This window comes from Coenobita brevimanus, chromosome 82 (genome assembly GCF_032717465.1).
Source record: "Coenobita brevimanus isolate Jiangsu-jjx chromosome 82, ASM3271746v2, whole genome shotgun sequence".
NCBI classification, from domain to species: domain Eukaryota; kingdom Metazoa; phylum Arthropoda; class Malacostraca; order Decapoda; family Coenobitidae; genus Coenobita; species Coenobita brevimanus.
Window position 1 is genome coordinate 20,329,577 of NC_137035.1, and position 25,534 is coordinate 20,355,110.

Genomic DNA, 25,534 nt, shown 5'->3' on the forward strand with positions numbered 1-25,534 from the left:
AAACTTGTGTTGCCCTATGAGGAGTGTAGGTGCCCAGGGCTAGGCAGGTTGGTCCTGATATGTAAGATGAGAGTGACCATGCTCACACATCCCTGAGTTGCATTACATGAGCAATAAACCCCAACCACTCCCTGGATATAAACCTGCACTGGCTTGATCTGACTGGAGCACCTTAATTACCCACTAAACCACCAGGCACCATAATTTGGTTATATGGCTACCACCCAGCACAGTAAATGGTTTCCTGGTGTACAGGAAACCATATAGCTTGTCACTCAGTGTAGAGTCACCTGTAGACAGAAGGAAGGGGAATGAATGAAGGAAAGAAAGACAGAAGGGGAAGGAAGGAAGAGAGGAAAGGGCGGTCACCTGAGAGCTGCACTACATTGAATGAGTGCATAGTGAGCACCCCCACCTACCACAGTTTAACTCTCCTTTAATTTTTGTTAGCAGTCCCATTAAGTGGAGTGTAGTCAGCAAGCCAAAATTAAAGCTTATACATCTGAGTGTTTCATTGCTTACCAGTCAGCCTTTCACTGAACTTCATAAATTGACACCAACATGGTAATGCACTTTTTTTTTTTTTTTTGTACAATTATTTCTACAGTGTGGCTTTTTGTGTAGTTCATCTGTTTTTTGGTAAACTTCTCACTTTCAGGCAGTTGGTTTGGTTGTATGTGCTTATTTTTCATTAGTTAATTTTTGTCCTTTTATCAGGTTTAAAATGTCTCACACCAGTGCCATGTTAGCCTTGTTTGGCCTCTAACTTCTTGCTACTCACCATAGGGCCACATTTGGTGCTTGTCTAATGGTGTTTCCATTATTGCTACCGTTACTGTGCTTGTCCTGGTAAATTTTGTGGCTCTTGTGTGGCCCTGTCATCTCCTGTTCAAGGCCCCAAATAGGTTTTATCACAATATTTGTGACATTTTTGTTTATGTACAAGGATTCATTCTTTTCTCCCAATCTGGGTGTGCTGAAAATTCGTACATGATTAGCATCCACCCACTCTTCCTTAGTCCTGGAATGCCATGAGTCAGGCCAGTAAGGATGCAGCAGCTAGGGTTACTGACCTAGCTTTCTCCTGACTGCTCTGTTCCCTTGCCTTACCCTTCAGTGCCATGCCCTAAGTTCCCAGACATATTCTTGCTGCACCTACAGGTTACAGCACACACTTAACAGGGGGCATGGCATGGGAGGCAAGGGAACTGTGAGTATTCGCTGTGGTAATGGGTACTGTAGGAATTATGGTTTAATTGCTGTGGCAGTTTATTTCAGTTTCTCCAACAAGTACAAAATAAACACACACTCCATATATTTAAATGGTATCTTTCAGTGCAAAAAAAATATATAGTATGGATCTTATAAAACAAGATACAGTACCCTCGCGTCTAGTACAGTATCTTGTCAGACATTGCTACTGTACTGGACAAATCCGTACTGGACAAACAACAGACCTTATGGGAAAAATAAATAACGTCAGACAAGCCTTGAAAAAGTCCCTTCAAAATTCAGCTTAACTACATTTTGACATAACTAAGATTTTACCAACCTTTAAGATTAGTAGTGATGGGCTTGGGGGGGAAGGGGAAGGGGTTTCCGAGGCTGTAGGAGGTCCTACTGACCCTCTGGAGGAGAGTCTTGAGGATCCTGAGGAGGCCTCTCTGTCTCGACCTCCCTTATAAATCTCTCGCAGTCACAGACGAACACGTCGTCGTCTTCGTCACCAGGGGGAAGTGCAATACTGCAATTTGACTGGCACACGTCACGAGTCACGAGGAAGGCGTACCGGACTGGCACGGCAGTACTTGAGAAACGTTCCTTGGTGTTGGCCATCTCTCGGTGCGCGCATGGGTAGTAGTACTGGACGCAGCACGTCAGTACTAGAGGGGAACCCCTTGAATTTGGCCCGCTTTATATGGCCGATCCGTATTAGCCCAACAAATCTGTACTACAGTAATAAATTATTTAATTTTTTTGCCGATCGTACTGGACAAGAATAGTACTGGACAAATGCGTACTGGACGCAAGGGTAGTGTAATATCAAATGTATTAAAAATTTCTAAAAGATATGTCAGTGATTATATATCTATATCTACAGTATATATATATATATATATATATATATATATATATATATATATATAGTAAAAGTCCTCTAATCCGGCCACCAATAATCCTAAAATCCCAAGTCTCTGAATTTGTCAAGGTGAAATTTTTTGAATTTTTCTGGCCGTTACCTAAGGATTTATCAGGCTTGGACTTGCTCTTGGACTTTAATGTACCTGCCTGCAACTATTCATCTACACTGCTATGCATTTCCGGTGAATAAAACAATAACCCATATCATTTTAAGTGTTTATTTAATGATCATGTACACTTATGATCACTAATTTCTGCACACTGGAGTCCCCTTCCTACCCCTGTATACCCAGGGAAGATGGGAAGTGGGGTGATGAAATGAGCTCTACCCACCTCTACCCCAGCTCCCAACCCTCCCCAATACCCCTACTCCACCCAACCCCTGACTCGTCATTCTTAACTGGCAGTTATATCTCACGCGAACCTCATACTTTACATTCATAGTCACATTACTAATACACAAAAATAAAATGCAGGGATATGTAAAAAGTATTTAATATAACTATGAACATACTGCAGCAAGAAATTAATGCATTATAACATTGACAGTAAAACAGAAACTTTAAAAACGGCCATCCCAGGCTTCATGCATTGGGTGCTTGCATGCGTGCGTGTCTGTGTTTGCGAGTTTGTGTGTGTGTGTGCGTGTGTGTGTGTGTGTGTGTGTGTGTGTGTGTGTGTGTGTGTGTGTGTGTGTGTGTTTGCAAAGCAGTGCTGCACCCAAAATGTGAGGCCTGAGGCGGCCGTTGTTAACGTTTTTGTTTTACTGTCAACGTCATAATGCATTTTCTTGCTGCAGCATGTTGATAGTTATATTATACACTTTTAACACATCCTAGTATTTTATGTTTGTATTAGCAGTGGAGCCGAGAATGTTAAGAATGAAATCAGCTTGAGATGTAACTGCCAGTTAAGAATGACGGGTGGAGTGGGTAGGTGTATGGGGTAGGGTTGGGAGAAGGGGTAGATCAGCATGAGATGTAACTGCCAGTTAAGAATGACGGGTGGGGTGGGTAGGGGTATGGGGAAGGGTTAGGAGAAGGGGTTGAGGAGAGTGGAGCTCGTTTTGTCCCCCTCACTCCCCTCTTCCCTGGGTATACAGGGGTAGGAAGGGGGCACCTCTGGCCAGAAATTAGTGATCGTGAGTGTACATATTTCTGATGTTTCCAGAGGTCCCTCCCAATAGTCTGAAAAAAACAACGGTCTGAAAGACCCTCGGTCCCTTCCATTCGGATTAGAGGACTTTTAATGTATATATTTTTTTTGCTGCAGAGTTTTATGTAGATTATCATAGCATGGATGGGTCCGGTTGCATTGTAACTGTAGTTGCCCTAAATGATCCATTTATTGCATAAATTTGTTACCATTGCCACATGCCCAGCATGGGCAGTATTGTGTACTAGGGCCTTAAAGTTCAGATGTGACTCACCTTTGTGCTGTGCCTGCTAGCTTGGTGCTCCTTTACTTACGTTTAAGAAATACGACAATGATGATGGTGAAATATGCTGCATGTTACCGACATGAGGATGAAAAGAGAAGAGGAGAGTCTCAGAAATGAGGGAATGTTTATGTGTGTATGAAGTATATTCTTGTAGGGGAAACTGCCTTTAATTCATTTACAACTTAAGCTTAACATGATCTGTTTTGTATGGCAGCTACAATGTGTCCAGTTAAAATGAACTTTTGGTACTTTATATGTTACACTTCTTCATAGATTTCTCATCTGTGAAAGTTTAGTCAGAGGGCCATTACTTCCATGATAGGTGTTTGTGTTGGGTGTTATTTTTGAGAAGTGATATTATATTGTGTGTAGAATGTTTTGGGATACAGAGATGACTGAGTTTAGTAGTACAGTATACAATACCATCTAGTAAAGAAATCACATGATGAACTGATATGTGGTTAGTGAAGTGTCTGTGTTACTGTCTGTACAGGCAGTTCCCGCTGTTCACTGAGGTTTACCAGAACACGCTGCGAATATTGAATTACACAAATAGCCCAGACCTACCACAGAAGTCACTGTTTTCGGTGTTTTAGCTATTGGTATTACCTACAGACCCACTATAACACCTGTAGATGCATTTTATGTCAACTTTGTACTTCCTAAAATGACAGTACAGTGTGATAAACAAGCCTTTCTGGGTACAATGTACTGTACTCACCATGTGATAGTGACGATGAGGGTTGGCTGTGTGCTGAACAGCACATACCAGTACAGGGTAACTACACAGTTTAACTGTATAGGATGGTATTTCTCACAGAAAACATGCAAAAAAAAAAAAATCTCTTATGAACCACTAGGAACAGCTGGTGGTGTGGGAAAAGCAGGAAATACCTTGAAATAATTTCCCAGAAAAATCCACAAATGGCGAACCCACGAATAACGGAGGTTGACTGTATGTTACATTGAGAGACAGGATAAATTTGTTGTGCATATTTGGGTTGATTGGTCATAAGGTCCAATATATTTTGTATCAGTGGTACTCCTGTGATATAAGTACCATAGATACATAGGTTCTTTGATATTGCTCCACCTCCATGGTATGCATACATATAAGGTTGCTTTAGTTTACACAAATACATTAGTTTGTACTTTGAATTAAAATCAACTTAAAATTTATTATGAAATGGTTATTGTACTTTTTAACAAAAAATAGATAGTACAGTACAAGTATGGTTATGATTCCCTTAATATTTGGACATTATAGCCTTTAAGTTGTTAGAAATAATAGTATCACAAAGCACATTTATTGTGATGTACTTTTAATTTTAGGAGTCTGCTTTCTTCATTGGTAAATGAGTACAGTATGGGCTGTGTTCATTATCTCCATCATCGTCAGACATCTACCAGACCCCACCCTTTAGTTCTTCACATCCAGGAATTGCTTTTTTTATACGTCTGTTCACCATAAATTAGCATTGTTTTGTTGGTTACCCAGCCATGTTGGTATCCCGGATAATGAGCAAGTTTATCGAGCTCACTCTGCTGTTACACATGGTGTCTCTACTTGGCATCTCCCCATCACTGCAGTAGGAGGTAAGAGATTGTGTTGTTCTGTCTTTGGACTGGTCATTCTTGACTCATCCACTCCTATATGATGTCAGGTGGGCTGCTTTCTCTCAGTTCCCAGTCCAACACTAGCCTGTACACCAGTCATCTTTTGCTTGAATATCCATTTTTTCCCATTCATTGGTATCATATGTTTTCTTTCTTGTCATTCCTTACCTGTCCTCCTCATCTTAGTTAATTTCCTTGCAAATCCTCTCATTTTTCACTGGTCTGTCTTATGTCTTCTCTTGCTTCCATCCATCATCTTCAAAATTATATAAATATTGGAGAAATAATGATGAAAAATATGGTTTTGAAGCAATATCACTGTCCACCACCAACCTAGTTTTATTTGCCAATGCATCAGAACAAGACGATGTAAGATATGGACACACAGGATTATGAGCATCCAGCTCTAACCTATGTAAGTAACTTTTAGCCACATAGAAATTTAACTTTCAAGCCTTGTAATTTTCTGACTGTGCTTGCCACCAACTGTTCCTTTTAAAAACCATGTGAAAGATGTACCTTACTCTCTTAAATCTCTTGTAGGGGAAATAATTTTGAAATACCTGTACTAAAAAAAACACTGACAAAGACCAGGGCATCAATACTTATCCTGGATATAAGCATGTTCGGATGCAATACAGTAAACTATATTATTCAGTACAGTGTATCATATCATCACAGAGTTGTTCCACTCACTTCCCCAAAAAATTATTTTCCAAAACCACTCAATGTATTGTCATTTCTGAGCAAATCTGAAGGAGAGAGGAGCCAAGGTAGGCCAAGAAGAAGGTGAAGGGATATGTTGGATGAGTATGTGGGGAACAGAGGTATGGAAGTTGGTGAGACTAAGGGACTGACATGAGATTGGGCTAGCTGGATGAATTTTGTGCTGAGAAGTGCATGACAAGGGACTTGGCACCCTTTTAACGTGACAGTGTTCAGATTGGCTCTAACAGACAGGTATATCTGAAGCAACAGAACATGGTGAAATTTTGGGGGCCTGTCAGATGGCACCAGGATTTCGAGGGCTTGAATGGTGAGTGAATGGAAGCATGGCCCATTGAACCGGACAAACTTTGGTTGTCTGGATGTTGCCACTCCTCACCCTGCCCTAGGGTGAGAAAGGAGGACCAGATGATGATGATGATGACCTATAATTGTCATGTGCATATACCCAGTAGAATGATGATGATGATGACCTATAATTGTCATGTGCATATACCCAGTAGAATGATGATGATGATTATGATGGTGCTCAACTGTTGTTATAAGTGCTGGCTTTCTATTTTTGGCAGTCATGTGGTGGTGACCATCTTCATCTCACTTGATGTAGTGCTACCTACTTCTTCCTTCACCTTCATCATTCTTTTTTCTGTGTCTGCCCTCCTCTCGTCTTATTTCTCTCACCCTTCCTGTCACTTTTTATTACTCTCCTTTTCAGGTAGCTTTACACTGAGTGACAAGCCTAGTGGTTTCCGGTAGGCCAGGAAAATGCTGGGAAGTAACAATATAAACAACCCATACGTGTTCCTACATGTCAACAAGTGGGTTGGCGAAGGGTTAGTGCTCCTCCCCGTAAAACAGGTAACTCAGGGTCAAATGGCCACCCCTTACAGGATTATGGTGTTTGGCTACAGATGGAGATAGATAGATGGAAGTTCAAGTCGGGTGGAGTAACAGAACAAAGCTTTTCTTGTTTTGTGGGGGTCCATGACTCAGAAGAGAGGGAGCACCAGTTACCCGGTACCATTTTTAACATAGTAATCAGAGTTGGGATGATGATTATGATAATAGGAGAGAACCCTGGTATTGAACGAGATATGGTATGTGCAACTCAAAATTATATTCAACCGTTTGATTCTGACATTACCCATTTCTACGTATTGATATATATATATTGACATTACAAGTCTCAGTGCCTCCTAAGAATAAAGTAAGTCTCTCCTCTATCAGAATTATTTTAGCTTATCTGGGTAATTTTTATGCATACAAAAATATGTAAAAGTGCTAAGGGCTAAAAGATAAGGAAATGCTAAGAACACTATAATACTGAATGGTAATGCACAGTAATGATTATAACACACCGGCACTGTTTTAAAATTCGTGTAATTTTCTTCAAGTAGTGCTTCCACCAGGTCCATTTTTACAGAAATTATCCACCCAACATATACTTACTATATATATATACCTGTATATATATATGCTTTTTTTTACAGTTTATAAATGACCCATCAAAGTTCTTATCAATTCTCAGACCATCCAATCAATATTCAAATTACATGAACTTCCAGTAAAAAGTATAGTAAATATTCTACATAAGAGTACAATAAACCCTTGATACTCACAGGGGTTAGGGAACACAGACCCCTGTGAGAATGAAAAATCCACAAGCATCAAATTAGTTTTCCGGTCCACACTGAAAATATGCCTACATAATAAAGAAAATGGTTTCTGATGCGTTAATGATAATGATAAATGATTATACATGAACATAATTCAAAATACAATAAATTGTAAAATAAAAGATTTTAAAAATACCATACAGTACAGTAATATACTGTATGGTTATTTTTAAAACCATACAGTACATTTATTATTCTCATCAGTTCTCATCAATGTACAATACATTGTCCTCAATTCACCTTTCAGTAGGAAGATTAATTATTGAAAATGCAGGTTAAGTATGATGAGTTATGATCGATGTGTGATGTTTATTGTGCGTTGTCTGCATCCTCATTGCCACCAGGGGGGAGGGGGGGAGGGTTATCAAGTCCATCAGCTGTGGTCGGTGTGTTTGGTTGAGGTAACCCCGAGACTGATGGTTGAGGGCTTGCAGAGTGACGCTGAGCAACTGGGCTAGTCCATCTATCAAAACTCCAAATTTTTTTCATTTTATTTCATTATTCATTACTATTTATTACCAGAGTAAAAAATCCTCAAGTAATCAAATCTGCGAGCATCAAGGGTTTACTGTATAACATTCACCAAAAGTACCAGTACCAAAAACGATGGTTTAAATAGTATAGCTGCCCTGTAACCAAATCTAACACAATGCCCATTCACTTTCATTCATTCTCATACAGACATATCATGCTCAGTAACTTATCATCAGCTCAAAAAATATTCACTAAGTTCATCTATTCACATAGCAGTCTAACATCTGTATCAGTGTTCATATTACAGGAACTGCTTTCATCCTTCATCCATTCACTTGTTACCATCAGAATTTCCACAATCCACCCCCAAATCAGCCTCCAATCAGGTAGGTCGTCCATTAATACCAAAATAATCCCTAAAAACATAGCCACAGCCATGCTCATCCAAATACCGGAACACATCTCCCATGTTGACATGAGTACCACCACTCTTAACTCGGATGCTGGTTTCTGTTCCAAGCTCCTGGAAGGTTGGAAATCGACGGAATGCTGTCATGTCTCCCTGGTTCCCTGGATAGTTCTCTTCCTCACGTTTCTTGACAAGTATTTTCTGCCAATTCCAAGAACGAACCTGAAAGAAGTCCCTGATCAGAATATAGGTCAACACAAAACAGAGTATGAGTGCATGCATACAGCTGTTAGTTTTTATCAGTTATGATTTTCTGCTTCTAGACATGTCTAATTCCACAGGAACTACAAGGCTGAAAACATAATTCATATAATTTTTTTTCTTTATTCACAGTGCAGAAGTGAAGTCATACCTTCACTGTTTCATTTTTTAAAACTTTAGACACTGAGCAAACAATCAGGACGTAAGCTAAACATGTTAATATTATATACTGTAACAGTACAGTATTATTATCAGTTTATGGGATGAGAATTCTGGCCCAAAATTTAAAATATCAGTGCTTTTCTAACAAGGCCTGGCAGGCAGGCAGCCATGAAAATTAAAACTTACACACTCATGCCATATATGAAAGTGTTGCATAAGTTTATCAGTCATAAGTTTATCAGTCATGAGTTTCAGTAGGAAACAATCTTGTGTTGGAAGTTACAGTAGGTAATACCACATGCAGCAAGTGTGCTTGACGCTCTTGCTCTGTCTCTTAACACCCACACAGATGAATCACCATACAAAAATGGATTCACATCTCATACATGATTCAATTCTAGGGTGATGAAAATGTCAGCTTTAATCCTTTGGAACTTTTTTTTTTTTTTTCTTTTTCTTGTTGCCCTTATATAAATTTGTTAACTTTGGAGAAACCATTTGTAGTGACAGGGTTAGAAACAGTCTCCATTAACTCTTCACAATCTGACTTCACTCCCTAAGATTAAACAAATACAGTAATCTTAACCCGTGGATTGCAAGCCACAGCTCAGGCTGGGAAGCGCCGTGTTGCGAGCCACAGCTCAGGCTGTGCTAACCTTCCAGTGGCTGAGCATCACTGTTCACTACTCCACCCCTATGCAAACTTACGCAAGGCACTACGCAATGACGGAAAGAGAGTTTTTTTTATTTTTTCACCAGATGTTTATCTTCAAGTTTACAATAAACAAAAACTTATTTATTTATTTATTTTTTTGGCGCACCACGGGGTGAGATAAAAAAAAAAAGGTAATTGCACAATCCATGGGTTAAGGGGAGGAAAAATGAAGGAGCAAAAGTTTGTTCTACAGGCAATAACACTGCACTGAGTTACCAACTTCTCGTACAGAAGCCATTTTCTTACCTTATGCCACCAGTCATCAGTGTTGTGTGCCAAACCCTCAACACAAATGATGCCAGGTTTGCCAGGGAGACAGAAACCGGTCAGGTCGAACTCACGTGACAGGTCTAAGATGTCTTTTCTTTTCACCTAGGAATGATTTTAAAAATTCACTCAGATATTTCTACATATAAGTTCACTCATTAGTTTACAACTACATTTAAACTCAGATAAAGTATAACATATGGAGAGGACACTTGTGGCCTACTAAGGCACTTTTTCAGTTCCCTCCAACCACAATCTAACATATTATTGGCCTATACAAACAGCATTTACTAATCTTAACATAGTAACACTGACCAGAGCTGCCAATGAAGACCACCATTTCTACTGATGTAGTAGTAGGTGAAAGAAGCATAGCAGTTGACTCAGCTCAGCAATTATTTTTATGTCTGTATATTTAAAATGTGGCTACAGGCTTGGTAACTAGTCACGCAATCACCACTCTTAGACAAGAAACATTCAGCCACTCAGTGATCTTTCTTCTGAGTGACTGTACACACAGTCAAAGAGTAAGATGATACTCACATTCTTACATATGACACATTTAAAATTCTTTCTTAACAGTCTCCAGCACCTGTTGGGAAGCAGGCCACCTCTCTACCGACTGGGCTACCGCCTCCCCCATTTGGAGTGGGCATATGACAGGGTGGATTGACAAGGACTGTGGAAAGGTTTAGGAATATATGAAGTAAATGGGAAGCTGGTGAATGCTGTGAAGAGTATGCATGAGGGTGCTAAGGCTGCAGTGCATGTGGATAGTGAACTGAGTTATTTTTCTATTTGAAGGTTGGACTGAACCAGGGATGTGTCATGTCTCCATGGATGTTCAATCTGTTTATGGATGGAGTTATAAACGATATACAAAGTCGGGCAGTGAATGTTGGAGCAGCCCTAGTGAGAGAGGGCAGTGTTGAAACTCCCTGAACTATTGTTTGCAGATGATACTGTGTTGTTAAGTGAAGACGAAGGGGAGCTGCAAGGCTTGGTGAATGAGTCTGGGACAGTGTGTAAGAAACAGAATCTAAAGGTGAATGTAAGGAAGAGTAAAGTTATGGTCTTCGAGAGAACTGAAGTCACTGAATGTACAGTGAGGTTGGATGAGGAGGAAGTGGAAAATGTGAGTGCAATTAAGTACTTGGGTGGTGTGATGAGTAGGGATGGAAGTTTAGAGGGTGAAGAACTTGAAAGGGTACAACAAGGAAGAAAGGTTGCTGGTTCTTGAAAGCAGTGATAAGAAACAGGGAAGTGAGCATGGAAGTTACTGCATGACAGTACTGTGATACTAACTGTAAGGTATGGAACCATGTTGGAGGGACACAAGTCAAGAGTGAGAGCATTGGAAACGAGTTATTTGAGAGGAGCATGTGGAGTCACATAGAGAGACAGACTGACAAATAAGGAAGTGAAGGAGCATTGTGGTGTGGCAGTGGCTGTGATAGGAAGTGTTAGGAGAAATACATTAAAGTGGCATGACCATGTGGAGAGGATGGAAGGCGAGAGACTGATGAGGAGAGTTTACGTGAGTGAGGTGGAAGGGGGGAGAGGGAGGGGGAGGCCAAGGTTGAGATGGAGGGATGGAGTGGAGAGGTATATAAGAGAGGGGTGTGTGTGAGCTGGGAGCAGGGCAGTGAAATGGTGAGCGACAGAGCGACATGGAGGCGATTTGCATGTGGCCACTCCTTGCAGGATTAAGATATCTGGCTATGGATAGATGGAATAAGACCTGTACTATATGGACCTGATCTACCAATCCCCACTCCGCCTGGTAGTCTTGATTACGTAGAAACTCACTCAGAGGAAGAAAGTGCTGCAGTAAATGATAAGGAATTTGTCTCAAAGTGTTCAAGCGATGAGCAACACCATTCTCTCAGGATGAACTTATGATTTAGTAAGAGACCTTGGTCTCCCCAAAGACGTCGCAGAGTTCTTGGGGTTCCGATAAATGATAAAATCCAGACACAACTTTCTCTTGGTACCGAAACAGATAGAGTTTGCACCATATTTCAAGAAAGATGGATTTATGTTTTACTGCACTGATGTAGGTGGAGTAGTGCAGAAGCATGGCAGAAATTATAATGCAGAAGATTGGAGACTATTTATAGATTCATGTAAAAGTAGCCTAAAAGGGGCACTTCTTTATGGTAGTAATAAACATGCATCAATACCTGTTGCTCATTCTGTGCATTTAAAAGAAACATACCAGACTCTGGCAACTCTTCTTGGGAAAATAAACTACAATGAATACTGCTGGTTCATATGTGTGGACCTGAAGGTTCTGTGTATCTTACTGGATCAGCAGTCAGGGTAGAAAAGATGCCCATGTTTTCTCTGTGAGTGGAACGGCAGAGTCAAGGATTTACATTGGATTTAGAAGGAATGGCCATATAGATAAAAATCGACAGCTTGGTGCCAAAAACATCATCAGACCTAGCATGGTGAATCCAGATAAAGTGCTGCTACCATCGATTCATATTAAACTTGGATTATTGATGCAGTTTGTCAAAGCCCTATCAAAAGATGAAGCCTGTTTTATGTACTTGTGCCGAAAGTTTCCCGGTTTGTCTGACGCTAAATTGAAAGGGGATGTATTTACTGGACCTGATATTAGAAAACTGCTTTCTGATGCAGAATCTGATGATGCGATGAATGACCTGGAACGAGAGGCTTGGGTATCATTCAAAGAAGTAATTTCTAAGTTTTTAAGTAACAATAAGGATCCAAATCACAAAGAAATTGTGAGAAATTTGTTGGTCAAGTTTAAGGAGTTAGGTTGCAACATGAGTCTCAAAGTTCACTTTTTGAATTCACATTTGGAATTTCCCCCCCAAAATCGTGGAACGGTGAATGAAAAAAAGGGTGAAATATTCCATCAGGATATCAAGGACATGGAAAGAAAGTACCAGGAATGTTGGGATGTCAGTATGATGGTGGACTAATCCTGGATGAATCACAGGGACACACCAGGAAAGGTGAACAAACGATTGGCCACCAAATGAAGTTTTGGAGCAAAAAAACTGAGAAGTTACAAAGACTCGAGAAGTTAAATGTGAGTCACGGAATATATAGTGTTGTTTCCTTTCTGTAACATGGTAGGTGAGGGTGCTCACCATCCACTCACTAAATGTAGTGCTGCTTTGGGTGTCTGCCCTTTCCTCTCATCCTTCCTTCCTCCTCTGTCTTTCTTTCCTTCATTCTTTCCTCTTCCTTCTGCCTATGGGTGACTTTACACTTCCTCTTTTGTTTTTCTTTCCTTCACTCCTTCCTCTTCCTTCTGCCTATAGGTGACTCTACACTGAGTGACAAGCCAAAGGGTTTCCTGTACATTCCTGTACACCAGGAAACCATTTACTACATTGGGTGGTAACCATATAACCAAATTCTGGCCCTGGTGGTTTAGTGGGTAATTAAGGCACTCCTATCGGACTAAGCCAATGAAGGTTTATATCCGAGGGGTAGTTGGGATTTACTGCTCATTAATGCCACTCAGGGATGAGTGAGGCTGGTCATTCTCATCTTAAATCTCAGGACCAATTTGCCTTGGCTTGGGCTACTATGTTCCTCGTGGGGCAACATAAGATTGGATGATGGATGAATGGATAGCTTCCTTTATGTATATGTTTTAAAAAATTACACTGACTAAATATTTTCATTTTCAGTTAATTTAGCATAATACTGTATAGATCAATTGAAATTTATAATTTGCTATATAGTATTGTAATTTAATTTCTTTTTAATTTTTAAAAATGTGATGTGATGGAAGATTCTACATGTACTTTTTGCTGTGTTTATGAGTGCGATAAAAAACAAATATTCAGAATTAAAAAAAAAAATGACTTTAATATTGCAGACCCATGTTATCTGAGATTATTAAGTTATAAGGATGCTATTCAATAATACACCAAAAAGAAAGTTAAGAAGGTTTATAATGCATGAAAAAAGCAGAGATCCAATAAATGTATAGTTAAATTTGAAATGTCTGTCTTACCATTAGGAAATAAATACCAAACCACAACATATTTTACAAATAAAGTTCATATTGCAATCATTATTCACTATTCTCCAATATTCTAGGTTCTAAACAAGCTAAGGTCAGGTCGTAACTGCTACAGCCTTTATATTAATTAATAAAGCCAACTCCCACCACTGACCCTTACCTTACTGTATATGTGGTGGGAGTAAATCCACAGACGAGCAAATCTGTTGTTTTTGGCTTCTGTTTGGGTTACTTCAACATCCTGTGTGTCTGTACTCTCATCAAAATATGACCCTCCATTCTCCTGCAGCCATGTTACTGCTGGCCCAACACAGAGGTCCCCTTTCTGTAATGACTCAATGTATCTGTGGGAAGAATACCTACTGTTAATGACCATCCCAAAGGGGCACCAAATGAAGACATTTCTGCACATCCCGTCAAACTTAACTGGCAGTTACACCTCGACCTGATTTCATGCTTAACACTCTTGATCCCACTACTAATACAAACATAAACACTAGGATATGTAAATAGTATATAATATAACTATCAACACATTGCAGCACTAAATTAATGCAGTATGATGGTGACAGTAAAACAAAAATGTTAACAATGGCCACCTCAGGCCTCATGTGTTGGGTGCACTGCTTTGCAAACTCTCACACACACCACACACACACACCACACACACACACACACACACACACACCACACACACACACACCACACACACACACACACACACACACACACACCCACACCCACACCCACACACACACACACACACACACACACAAGCACCGATGCATGAAGCCTGGGATGGCCGTTTTTAAAGTTTTTGTTTTACTGTCAATGTTATAATGCATTAATTTCTTGCTGCAGTATGTTCATAGTTATATTAAATACTTTTTACATATCCCTGTATTTTATTTTTGCATATTAGTAATGTGACTATGAGTGTAAAGTATGAGGTTCGCGTGAGATATAACTGCCAATTAAGAATGACGAGTCAGGGGTTGGGTGGAGTAGGGGTACTGGGGGTTAAAAATCTCTCAGTGTTCTTGTCTATTAATCCATGGATTGAGAGCCACAGCTCAGGCTGGGTAGCGTCGCGTTGCAAGCCGCAGCTCAGGCTGTACTGGCCATGCGTCACCATAAACAACTCAACCCCCATGCAAACCTAAGCATGGCACTTCGCAAAGATGGAGAGAGAGAGAATTGTTCTTTTCACCAGTTGATGCCCTGGATGTTAATCTTCAAGTTTATATTTAAAACACACACACACACACACACACACTTTTTTCCTTCATTTTTTGCACACCACGGGGTGAGATAAAAAAAGGCAATTGCGTAATCCACAGGTTAATACATTAGCAGGGCCTAACATGGCACTCTGATACTGTTATGCTTCAATCTGAATTGAAACTGTTACTATCTATGTACAGTATCTATCTATATTACTGCCAGATGCCATAATCCTGTAAGGGGTGGCTGTTTGACTTTGGATTAGTTGTTTTACAGGGAGGCATACTAACCTTCCATCAACCCACTTGTTGACATGCAGGGAACATGTATGGTTAGTTATATGGTTAACACTCAGCACTGTAAATGTTTCACATAACTTAAATATCACTTACCAGACAGACTTTAATGATTTCCAAAAATCTGTTTGCACTGAACCTATGTCACTGAGTGATAAACAATTAATCGCAAAACATATTTTTCAACAATTCACCTGAACTCTCAAGTATAGCAAACCTGTAAAGCACAACACAGTGCAACATTAAGTCAGCTCCAGAATCCTAACCTGCTTGCCAAGTATGAAAGAAAAACTGGCAAATAAAATTTGTAAGGAAATCTGAGGGCAAACGATAACCTACGTTAACAGATCCTGATTGAGTCTGTGCTGGGCCTGGCGTGAGAGTGTCTGAGAACGTACAAAGATACTGGGCTGGATGGCTGGATACTGATGAGGCAGGTTTACGCTCATGCTCACACAACCCTAAAATTCAAAATAACAAATTACAGTAAAGGCTTATAGATTAAAACCAAAAAACTCTACACAGTACAGTACAGTATTTAGAAACTGATATACTGTATTGCTTTGCTCTCTGGGGCCTGAAGAGAAACAATACCGTACTGTAAAGGTGACTAAAAGGGGCAGGGGCAAGGGGCTGAAACATTCCCTTTATATCTTTACTGGCATTAGGAGAAGGTGACCTCACCATCCAGCACTGGTCCTGCACGTATTCTTGTACAGTATTTCCAATTATATCAAAAAGGAGGTAGCTACTGTGTCTGGGGGTATCTTTCCTCCTCTGACCCACTTCTCTTAGATTTATATATTTATTTAAATGTCAGGACCAACTTGCCTAGCCCCGGGCTCCTACGCTCCTCATGGGGCAACATAAGATGGGGGGGGGGGAACTCTAGAATAATTCCCTACCTCATGCTGAATATTGAAAATTTTATTACACTATTATATTGTGTACAATACGCCGCCAATAATACAATTAACAGCTTTTTTTTCAATCTAACCTTCCAGTATTTCATGAGTGCTATTTTAACAATGACTCACTCATGTTTACAATTCTTTAGTCTGATGTTATGTATCTTTTTGTTTTAATACAGATGTGCATTTTTAATCGCTTCAGCCCGTTGTTTCCTCCTAAAGTTAAATAAAATCATCTGATGTGTCTGCCAGAATAAAATAAAAATGACACTCTCTGGCTAAATAATTTAATGGATACTGTAATTCACTCCTCCAGACTTGGGGAGTCTCCTAAGTTGAATAAAACTACCTAGTGTTGGCCAAGTTAATATAATCATATGGTACATCACTGGGCCAAAGAGGATGAAAAGTAATACCAGTAACTTACAAAATGCTTTAAAGCTTAAGAATATGTACAAAAATGCAAGCCTGAAACACAAATGGTCTTACAAATGGCTTTTTTCATTAGTACTGCATAAGCAGTACAAGCATTGCTTTATAAACATACAGTACCTTCTTCCTCATATGCTGAGTACTAATACAGTATTGTTTTTACAGTATGGGGAATATGCAACAGTTTGGCTTAAGCAAAAAATTGCAATATACTGTATATACTAATACCTGTAGCTACTGTACTGAGGTTTACTGATTACCTTTCTTTTACCAAAATGCATGTCTCAACTAAGTTTTTTATAACTAGGTTTTGTCCTCACGACAGTTGGAACTCAGTAAATAACGCTGCCACCAGAGTGGCTCGGAAATCAAGGGAAAGTCCAGCAAAGTACAAGCTCCTTAAGTTCTATAAAAGTAGATGTATGCAGTAAAATGCATTGTAATTACTTGAAAGAATGACTGCTAAAAACACACAAACACACCCTTTGAACATCCAAGTTAATCGTGAGGTCAGGGCGAGGTGGCAGCAGCAATGTGCGTCCTTCAGCAAAGTCTCGTAAGTCACACAGCACTGATGGATCATCCAACACCAGTTCTCTTGGACCAGGAAACATGGACTGACACACACACCAAAAAAAAAAACTTGTATTATCATCATCATCATCATGACAACCTTTGACACTTAAGGACAGGGTGACGTATAGCCCAGTAAACAAGGAGAGAGAAAGCATAATAGAGGGAGAACTACTGCTGTACATCCTCGGAAATATGGTACTACTGTATATACTGGAGGTGATCCTCATTTTATGCTGGGGACTGATTCCATATACTCTAACTCTCTGTGTACCTTTGGTGCTGTAAACTGAAGAAACTGGCAATCAGCTTCACAGGTATCAATTACACACACACACACACACACACACACACACACACACACACACACACACACACACACAAAATGGGAATTTACTGCATCTATTGCTGATGCAGTTTGTTTATGGAAAACTGTACACAGAGGAATGGGAATACTGTATATATGTAAAGAATGACACAATGAAAAAATTTACATAGCTACTGTTTATCTTATACACTGACAGTTTTCTGTACAGAGCTTGCCTATGTAAATTATGTACTGTATTGTACTTAAGCCATTAACCCGTGGATTGTGCAGTTACCTTTTTTATCCCACCCCGTGGTGTACAAAAAATGTTTTTTTTTTTTTTCTTTTTGTTTATTATAAACTTTAAGATAAACATCCAGGGCATCATCAGGTGAAAAGAAAAAAAATCTCCGTCTTTGCATAGAGCCATGCGTAAGTTTGCGTAGGGGAGTAGTGAAAAAATGAAAAAAAAAAATATATATATATGTTCTTGTTTATTATAAACTTGAAGATAAACATCCAGGGTATCATCTGGTGGAGAAAAAAAAAAATCTCTCTCTCTCTCTCCGTCTTTGCGTAGCACCATGTGTAAGTTTGCATAGGGGCGAAGTACTGTAGTTAGTGGTGATGCACGGCCAGCACAGCCTGAGCTGTGGCTCGCAATCCACGGGTTAAGTACAGTGCCAAAACTAAACCTAATTCTTGCAACCACCTGAAGATTATCTTCAGCTTCTGTGAAACCTCTCACTGTAAATGAAATAAAAACAACTTACAGAAACCCAATCAGCAGTATGATGTCTGTTTCATTTCACTAAATAATTTTGTTTGGCTGAAGAAGGATCTCTCGTAAAGGAGTCAAGTACTAAGGTATACGGTATACCACAACAACAACAACAATTTTCTTCATGCATTCATGCTCTCCCTTTCTGTGTGTGTGTGTGTATATACAGTAATACCTCGATATATGATACTCCTAGATGCGATACCCTGGCTTAACGATGGGGGTAGAAATACCACCATACCCCCCCCTAATGATGGCCAAACCCCAATTTAACGCTAGGTTTTGATTTTTTTACTGTTTTTGATTAAATTTTAGACTAAAATTGTGTGTCTGGGTTGATTTATAAACTATTTTTAGACATGTGTTTTAGCCATAGGTGGGGTGAATATTGTCATTTTGGGGTACAGTTTACTAAGCTTGATTTTTTCCAGATGTATCTGATAATTTCCAGATTTTATTTGTTGGTTTTAGTGAGTTATTTACAGGTGTTAGGCTTAGGTTAGCTTCTTTTACAGCTGTTAGGCCATTTTGATTGGCTTTAAACTTGTTTTTGGGCTCATTTGGGTAGGTATTGGACTTGGTTTGGGGGGAAACCCAAGGCTGGTAAATGCTCCCCATTACTTTACAAGTTAAAACTACCCCGATATATGATACCCTGCCTAACGATGGGGTTTTACCTGACCAATTACATTACTGAACCTGGGCATGCCTGTATATATCTATATCTACATATATCTATCTATCTATAGAGAGAGAGAGAGAGAGAAAGATAGATGAACAAATTATATCAATTTGCAATATCTAAAGATAATCAGTGGAATGATGTTTGCAATTATATCAGCATATGCTCCACAATTATATCGGCATATGCTCCACAGGCAGGATTGAATGAGGTAGAGAAGGACAGACTTGGGGATGATTTAATATGTGTAGTGGGTGGTATGGGGGATGATGAGATAGTGGTTTTGGGAGGAGACTTAAATGGTCATGTTGGTGAAGCAGCTCAAGGATATGAAGGAGTGCAAGGGGGATCTGCATATGGTATACGAAATGAGGAAGAGGAAAAGATACTTGAGTCTGGGGAGGCAATGAACATGATTGTGTGCAACACATGTTTTAGCAAAAGAGAAAGTAGGTTAGGAAAAGAGACAGCAGAGGGAAATAGCAGTCAGACAGATTATTTCCTGGTCAGGAGGGCTGTTTGGAAAGGAAGTTTATATTTCAGGTGGCAAATCAGGTGAAGAGGGAGAATTGGGATTTTATAGGTGAGCAGTATATGAAGAATGATGAAGGAAGGGTAGTGGTGAAGTGGGGATATTAAAGACGCCTGGAGAGAGCATTACAGCCAGGTGTTGAATGAGGAGTTTGACTGGGACATGGAAGGTTTGGAGCCAGCAGATCCAGTGTTTGGCCCTTTGCCGTTGATTGACGCTACTACTGCGAGTGAGGCAATAGGAAGGATGCATGTGAGGAAGGCAGCAGGTGTGTCTGGGTTGACTGCTGAAATGCTGAAGGCCTCAGGAGATATAGGAATGAGGTTAGTCACTGACCTGATAAATATGATTATATATGAGTGTGTTGTTCCAGATGATTGGCTGAAGAGTGTAATTGTAAATGTGTACAAGAGAAAGGTGATGCCCTAGAAAGAGGAAATTATAAGGGTATAAAAACTTACATCAGATAATGAAGGTAGTGGAGAGAGTTCTAGATGGTGTAGTTAGAGAAGGAGTGAATATTGATGAGATGCAGTTGGGTTTATGCCAGGCAGGGTGACCAATGATGCCATATTCACTGTTTGACAGCTTCAGGAAAAATGTATAGAAAAGAAAAAGGAACTGTACAGTACTTTGTTTTTGTTGATTTGGAGAAGGCCTCTGACAAAGTCCCAAGAGATGTGGTGAAGTGGGCAATAAGAAAGCTTGGGTTGGAAGAGTGGCTGGTTAGGGTGATTGTGACCATGTAGGCTATATGGGTGCTCGCCCGCAGGTAAGAGTGAATGGAGATTTGAGTGATGAGTTTTCCGTGAATGTTGGTGTGCATCGGGGGTCAGTTTTGAGTCCCATGTTGTTATCATGGTACCTGAAGCCCTCTCACATGACTTCAGAACTCGACTCCCTTAGATGTTGTACGTTGATGATTTGGTGTTGATTGCAGAGAATGAAAGGGAGGTGGAGGAAAGATTTATGAAGTGGAGAGATGGTTTGGGGTGCAAGGGCTTAAGAGTAAATGCTGGTAAAACAAAAGTGATGATATCTAGGATTGGTGGCAGTACTGTCAAAGATGAGGGAAAGTGGTCATATGCAATTTGCCACATAGTGTGGGAAGCGATTCTATCTTATGCAGTGTTTCTGATAAGTGGGTTCATAAGAGATGTGGTAGTATTTGAGGCAGACAGTGAGATAATGCTGATTTTATGTGTGTGGTGTGTCTGGGAGAGCAGGTGGAGATTGTCAAGTGTGAAAGGATTGAACATGCTGGTGAGTCTCTTGAGTGTGTGTAAAAGCTTTGTTACTTGCGAGACATGTTATGTGCTGGAGGTAAGGCTGGACTAGGATGAGAAGTGGTTGGAAGAAGTTCAGGGAGCTCTTGCCTCTCCTGACATTGGGAGGACTCTCCCTCCATGCTAAAGGATCGTTATATGCAGCATGTGTTAGAAGTGTAATGCAGTATAGTAGTGAGACCTGGGCAGTTAAGGAGGAGGATATTCGCAGGCTCATACGTATAGAAATGACAATGATTAGGTGGATGTGCAGTGCGTCCCATGTGCAAGGCCTGGGGGGGCTAGGTTTATGATGAGAGGTAGGATGGGACTGGAGTGTACTGGTGTTGTTATGAGGAGAGGTAGATTGAGGTGGTTTGGGCATGTGGTAAGGATGGGAGAGGATAATTGGGTGCAGAAAGTGGGAAGCATTAATACTGGAGGAGGAGTTACAAAAGGCAGACTGTAAATGACATGGGACGAGGTCATTCAGTAATTTAAGTGTGATCTCAGGATTAAGGGACTGAACAAGGAGGCTGCCAGAGATCGAGGACCATCAAGAGCCCCCATTAGGTGATTAAGGCTGACGAATGCAAGCATGTTGGAGCCTTCAAAAACCAAAAAAAAAGAAAGGAAATGTTAAGTTAGGCTGTCTAAGGTATGACTTGGTAATGAACTCAAAAACAGATGTTCTTACCTGAAGCATATCAACCTCTGAGAGCTGAAGTTCTATCATGGCCATCAACTCTGCCTGGTCTTGGGGTTCACCAGCTATCTCTGCCTTGCTATCATCATCTTGGCTCATCTTTCTTTGTGTGCACTGTAAATAATCATCCATTATAATCTGTTTTCTATTATTTTACATCAATGCGATTTCATAGATAACAAAAAATTACAGTACAGGTTATCCCACCGCTACAACTAAGTCATTACCCTACAGAGTGCTAGAGAAGTCAAGCTACCTGGTCATAGCAGAGGTCCACCTTAGCTGCATCCAGTGAGGAAAAATTCAACAAAGTAAGCTATGGTAAGTAAACAGTACTGTAGCTACATTCTACATTCTCTCATGATAAACTATATGACTACAGAGGTACTATAGTCACTGAAAGCAAAAATACCATATTAAATTGACTCACTTCATACCAAACTGACATGCTATCCTATTCAGTATATCACACCCTGCTGAAGCACCAGATGTTCTCTTTACAAACTTCAACACAACACTGACCTAAAGGTTGGCAGCCACCCACTAATATACTTCCTGTGGTTCCTTTCTCCCCTCTCCTCCTCACTCTCCAACCCCTCTCTCTGAAGAGGTTTGTGCATGTGTATATTTGTATGCATTGCTCTGTGCATGTAGTTATTTCTGATATCACCCTGGATATACTTAGAATGTATTAATTATAATAATCAATGCTACTATATTTATTCACAAGTCTACTGTGCCTGAAAACCTAATTATTCCCCCACTTATAGCCTACATAATACATGACAGTTTTATTCAGTGAAGCGTAGTTGATATTACATGCTGTAACATATACACTGCAACTTTAATTTACTCCAGTACCAATTTTAATCTAAACAAATGAAGTATGCAATCACTTTCTGGCATAAAAGATATATATTTAATATAGCTTACAATATTCATCTCATACTTCTATTGCATTTTGTACATCTAACTATACGGTATGACTACATTAACAAGTTATGTGGTGTGATATCACTTATGTAACCACTGGTATTCCAAAATTTCACAAGTCCCGTTTAAGAACTGGTTTTACCGTGGAAACACCTTGAACTTGTCAGCTCTGACCTTCACAACATACTCAACACTTTCTAACCCTGTATCTTGCCACATCCCAAATAATACGGTGCTTCATATTTTACAAGTTCTTGTTACTACGCTCACTTACCTCAATATTATTACTACCATGCCCCAGCAATATCAATACGTCCATAGAGGTTCACCGATAGTGAAACTGGCTATTGTAATGGGGTTCACGTCGCAAACCACGCCCCCTTTCGCCCTTAGAAACAGCAGGGGAGAACGACATACCATTGCATCTCATACACTACACAATTTCTACTGAATCAAATCACACCATACTCAACATGCAAGCTTTAAGGGATCATGTAAACCATCAGATATAATTATTCTTACCTGCAATGAAGTAAATATGTAATAAATATTTGGAACAGCTGGCGCCACATCAATAGTAAACAAAAGCCACGTGAGCGCAGCAAAACAAACTAACATTCACAAATAATGAAAAAGAAATTGTGACCTTCACTGCATAAGATATAATTTATTTACTTGCTAAAGCAACAACATCATATTTATTTTTCACCAACAGTAAAATAAAATATGAGAAATACGAATAAATAAATTATAAAGTTATTAGACTTCCGAAAACTGCCACTCGTATGAATATTGGATAGGATATATCCCGTTACCCTGAACACATGCAAATTGCTCAGCCTCTTTGGATTGCGGATGGTCGAATGGAAGAGAAAGGCTGGAAGATGCGTAGTTGTAAGATGAGAATGTGCGCTGTAAGTGAGGGTAGTACTCCGCCTGAGTAGTGGATGAGAAGAAGTAACATAATATATTTTACGCAATGTGTGATGCATTTTATACTAGCAAGAGCAGTCAGTATTGCATACAAGCATACCGTACATAAAGATGCAATAAATGAGGAGGATGTAAATTAACACGAAGCTCAAAATCTAAGCAGCCTCCTGGGATACCTGGTTTACTCTCACCTGACGTGGGGTATGCAGACGAAACATGTGTCCGACTCAGTGAAGATGGATGCCCATGCCCTGCATTGTCCCGGGTCCCCTATGGGCGAGGTGTAGTACCCGGTACTACCAAAAAGACAGTAGGTAACTCATGGAAGTGCCGTACAAGTGTCAGTTGCTGTCCTTGTGCAGTACTCCCAGGTGGAGAACACAACCACATTTACCAAGCAGTCAAAGTCTGGACTAAGACTACTACTTATACATATCCTATAGACAGCTGGCCTTGCGCAACACTCTCAGGCAGGGAATTCAACCACAGTTACCAAGTGGTCAAAGTTCGAGTTGAGACTACTGTTCATACATATCTCCTATACACAGCTCATTCTCTCTGGGGTTATGCCTCGTCCATTTCCCCTCCATCTTGCTATGTGGAAGGACCCTGTTCCAGATCTGGCGAGGAGTTGTCTGCCACAGGATGGAAGGTACTGACTTGTGCTCGGTGGGTCTGCTCGGTCAGACAGACCAGGGTGGAGCAACAACTACAACAACAACCCTAACCTGAGAGAAAATTATTACCTCTCCGCGTCAAATGCTGAGCTGTTTTAGAAGTCTGATAGTAAACTATGTTGCAAGCAATGATGCAATGTTAAGGAAATGACGTATGGATGTTGTATTATCCTGTTGTCATTAAATATCAGGTAATCGGTCAAAAGGTACGCAAATACCTGTCAGGAACGATCAGATTTACTATAGGCCATTCCCACAACCATTCATGCTGTGGATAATAAAGCCTGTCTTTTTCTTTATGTCTCGCTCACACTGGCGGCTGGCCAATCTTGCTTTACTTGCCGCACCTCTAACTTTCCATAGGACATTTTGCCTTAATTATCTTCTCTCGATCCTGACCCAAGAGAATACTAAAGGAGGTAGGCAGGGGCAAGGCTGGGTTGTGTATGGTCTGGCACACAGAATGGCAGAGAGGCTGCAGGTTGGGAAGGCAGGATGGTGTGGAGAACAGTGTGTTGATTGAGGGAGTGGACGGGATGGTGTAGGACAGGTAACACAGGTATAAGGGGGTTTGGGAAGGCAGTCTGGTGTGGGATAGGTAGGATGTAATATGGCAAGGTTGATGAGGTTAGAGCGTGGAAGAGAGACTAGAAAGTTTCCACAAGGTGAAGAGAAGCCAGATTCCTCTGGACAGTCCGCATGGAGCCGTCTACATTCCCCTCCTGGAAGTCTGTTAGTGCTGTTTGATGGCAGCCTCATGAGTTGAACCTGAGACTTTTAGAAGGCAAATACCTGTACACAGCTGCCGGAGTCAGTTGTGTACAAGCCTGTCCACTTGTGTTTAGTGAGTGTGCAGTAAGTGTGTGGTGGATCTGAACTCTGTTCTGGCCAGCGGTGAAAACAGGAAGCACCTGTGTGCATGTGAAGCGTCCCTGCCCATACATGTTTCATGTGGGTGTGTCTGCATGCACAGTGTAGAGTTCAAACAGTGTGCTCATCTCTGGACCAAAATAAGGTCGGTTTCGCGCAGGTCATCTATGATTGGTGGCCTTGACCCGTGACGTCAGCTGGGAGGCTGGCTCGCTCACAGGAGCAGGAGGACAACAGTGTGTTTTTCCCAGCCATTTGTGACGCATAGCCTGCTTTATTTTATACATTTCATCAACTTCAAAAACTTCTCACGATGTGCAGTGTGTTTGGGTGTTCAGGGAAGACATCTGATGGCAAGTTTCTGAGACGCTTTCGCATGCCAAATGATAAAATCAACAAGCAAAAGTGGATACATTTGTGTGGACGGAAGGTCAAGGTTTCTCCCACTGGCCGTGTCTGTGAAAGGCATTTCAGCTCGCAACAGTATGCAAAAGATCTGCAAAGCAAGTT

At 40.4% G+C, this 25,534-nt stretch overlaps 1 protein-coding gene across 1 annotated transcript; it reads right to left on the bottom strand.

The window, feature by feature from the left end:
• Positions 1 to 7,807: 7,807 nt before the first annotated feature.
• LOC145409624 (RWD domain-containing protein 2B) lies at positions 7,808 to 23,131 on the bottom strand. Its single transcript, XM_080279978.1, has 7 exons — positions 23,067 to 23,131; positions 21,603 to 21,725; positions 17,248 to 17,382; positions 15,762 to 15,883; positions 14,063 to 14,246; positions 9,870 to 9,995; positions 7,808 to 8,707 (listed from the first exon to the last, which is right to left on the bottom strand). The coding sequence occupies exons 2-7, from the start codon at positions 21,708 to 21,710 to the stop codon at positions 8,459 to 8,461; spliced, it is 924 nt and encodes a 307-aa protein (XP_080136104.1). The 5' UTR covers positions 21,711 to 21,725; positions 23,067 to 23,131; the 3' UTR covers positions 7,808 to 8,458.
• Between the last annotated feature and the right edge of the window lie 2,403 nt (positions 23,132 to 25,534).

Excerpts from the sequence above, each read along its gene's own strand:
- LOC145409624 (XM_080279978.1), bottom strand. The coding sequence starts at position 21,710 with ATGAGCCAAGATGATGATAGCAAGGCAGAGATAGCTGGTGAACCCCAA. Across the intron at positions 17,383-21,602 it reads CAGAGGTTGATATGCTTCAG|TCCATGTTTCCTGGTCCAAG; the intron begins GTAAGAACATCT and ends TGTGTGTGTCAG. Across the intron at positions 15,884-17,247 it reads TTAACTTGGATGTTCAAAGG|GGTTGTGTGAGCATGAGCGT; the intron begins GTGTGTTTGTGT and ends TTTGAATTTTAG.